Below are 2589 nucleotides of genomic sequence, written 5' to 3' on the forward strand. Positions count from 1 at the left end.
AAATATAATTTAATTAAAAATAAAAAAATAATATAAATTAAAAATAAATAAATTAAATATTATATTTAAAAACAAAGATTGAACTTATATGTTTATTTAAATTAGAAATCTTTCTTTTTGTCTATAATTAGAAAAGCCCAAGCCTAAGCCCATCCCAAGTCCAAGCCTAATTAAATTTCTTTGAACAGATACGTTCATATTCTAACCTAATCACCGACTCTCTAGCCATTTCCTTCCTCCTATCTTTAGAGAGCAGATCTTCATCATCATCATGATATATTCCTCGTGGAGCTACATCGAATTCCTCCATCTATCTAACTATGTAATCACATACGACTCCTCCTTCTCCTGGACGTCGCAATCAACACACAGGCAATCACTTTTGTTTATCTTCTTCTAATGCTTTGAGAATACACGATCGGAGAAAATCGATTCGAAGAAGTCTCATCAGTATGTATCGATTTCCCTCTTTTTTTGTCAGCATTTACTACTTAAAACGAAATTTGAGTTTCTTTTTATCTGGTGAATTGATTGAATCAATGAATGAATGAATTCTACTATGTCTTCCGATTAATTAGGGTTTATATTAGCTAGGAGGAGAGCATGAATGGAAAATAGATCCTAGCTATATATATAAAATAAATTGGACTGTGGTTTCAGCCTTTGGTAGTAGGTAGTTAAAGAAATCAATTATCTTCATCAGTTCCACATACTCGTATTCTTCTTGGCACTGTTTCATGATATTATACAGTCCAGTTACACAGTTGGAGTTGCAAAACTCAGGGTATTTTAACTATAAACACAAACTAACCAAATTTGTATTATATTGCAAGAGGAATGAACTTATATAAATTGTTTTGTATCTTCAAGATCCGTAGTTGGAAAAATTGAAAAAATTGGGGTTCGGAGACTACATCCCCTAACTTTGAATTTTCCACCGGTAGGATTATTATTATTATTATGCGAATTTTGATTAAACTCTTGAAATTTATATTTTTTTTTCTCTTTGTGGGTATGTGCAGATCCTTCAAGATTCAGGCTTACCCACCAGACATTATTTGTTCGAGTTCACACTAGTTTCTGCAGTCGGAGTCCATTCTTCTTCTATATTGTAAGACATATTTATTATATCTCTTATTGGTTTGGCTGGTCCATTGATAACAATATGTTGCAGGGATGCTCTTTTCAACAAATTTTCAGATTAGTGACTAAGTCTGACTATTTAACGTTGCGAAATGGTTTCATAAGTGTAAGAGTTTCTTCTTTAGAATAAAATTCATTGAGAGAGGATGATGATGATCTTCATTTGTTCTACTGGTGCAGGTTTATATGGGTCCAGGAAGTAAATTTTACTTCCAAAAGTATATCCAAACGTCATTGGAGGATGATTTCAAAACAGTTGTAGGAGTAAGGTTATTATCTAAACAAATATGATTTTTTTAGATTAAAAAATACGTAATTTGCTTAAAGTTGTATTGTTTTTAATATTAACAGTCATGTCTTGTGGGCGTCATTTGTGATCTTCTTGCTCCTGAATATTAATGGTGAGACATTGTTCTCTGGGAATAGCCGTGGCTTTTCTTTTTAAGATGAATTATGAACTCAAAAAAACCTTCTTTCAGGATGGCATATATTGTTTTGGGGATCATTGATTCCTGTAGTGTCAAGGATTAAGGAATCTCTTTTTATGAACTTGTCTTGTTTATGAATTTAGATGTAATTTGTGGACTATACTGTAATTTTCAGATAATCTTGGTGGTTGGAACAGAGCTTCAAGTTATTATGAAAAAAATGGCTATGGAAATCACCCAAAGACATTGCAGACGGCAAAGGAGAATTTTGAGTTAGCCCTGGAGGTTGACAATTCAAATAAACAAGCTAGGTACTTTTATTTATCAAAGTTACATTTTAAATCTCGTACACCTGGGGCATTTGTAGCTGTGTAAGTGATACCAAGCTCTAAACCTTGTACCTTTTTTCCTTTGTTTTGTCGGCTTACTTCTTCCTTGATTTTTTTATATTTTAAGGGATAACAATTGTATTCCTCTTTTTAGTTGACTATTAACTCCTTTTCTAGTAAATTGTTTCTTTTTACATGGTTATATCAAATAACTGGGTAGTTTGTCTACTTTAAACAGAGGGGCTGCTTTATTGGTTGAAGCTGCAGTATGTGTGATCCAGATGCATAATATGAACTAGGCTGTAAGCTTAGAGTTGATCTAATTTTTTTATTCCTTGTTATTTTTAATTGTTCTAAAGATCATAAATATGTTCTTATGTGTTTGAACAGAATAAATATGTTCAGTTGGGTCATCAAACATTCTATTTGGAGAAGGCTAGGTACATTTTTTTTTGCTGCAAAGGTACGGATTTATTATTTTGTTTGGAGAAGGCATACCAAATTTTTCATAGAAAGTTTTCTGTAGTATCAATATGACAAGAAATATCTTATATGTTTATTATTTTTTTTGTTTTTTATACTAAGACCAAGGTATGACAGTTTTATACTTTTATGTTTGAGCTATAATACTATAAAAGGAAAATTAATCCTCTGTATTTGGTTTTTTCTTTTGACAGTATTGATGACAG

General features: G+C 31.5%; 1 protein-coding gene across 1 annotated transcript; it reads left to right on the top strand.

Moving 5' to 3' along the window:
* The first annotated feature begins 337 nt into the window (after positions 1–337).
* On the top strand, positions 338–2199 carry LOC124917071. Its single transcript, XM_047457640.1, has 7 exons — positions 338–450; positions 1023–1111; positions 1175–1249; positions 1324–1412; positions 1495–1544; positions 1747–1882; positions 2139–2199. Exons 4-7 carry the CDS (start codon positions 1330–1332, stop codon positions 2197–2199), a joined length of 330 nt encoding a protein of 109 aa, XP_047313596.1. The 5' UTR covers positions 338–450; positions 1023–1111; positions 1175–1249; positions 1324–1329.
* Positions 2200–2589: the final 390 nt, after the last annotated feature.

Source organism: Impatiens glandulifera, unplaced genomic scaffold (assembly GCF_907164915.1).
Source record: "Impatiens glandulifera unplaced genomic scaffold, dImpGla2.1, whole genome shotgun sequence".
NCBI classification, from domain to species: Eukaryota; Viridiplantae; Streptophyta; class Magnoliopsida; order Ericales; family Balsaminaceae; genus Impatiens; species Impatiens glandulifera.

Bases quoted from the DNA above. Each gene is read 5' to 3' on its own strand.
- LOC124917071 (XM_047457640.1), top strand. From the start codon at position 1,330: ATGGGTCCAGGAAGTAAATTTTACTTCCAAAAGTATATCCAAACGTCA. The intron at 1,413-1,494 runs GTTATTATCTAA...TAATATTAACAG, and splicing joins AAAACAGTTGTAGGAGTAAG to TCATGTCTTGTGGGCGTCAT. The intron at 1,545-1,746 runs GTGAGACATTGT...TGTAATTTTCAG, and splicing joins CTTGCTCCTGAATATTAATG to ATAATCTTGGTGGTTGGAAC.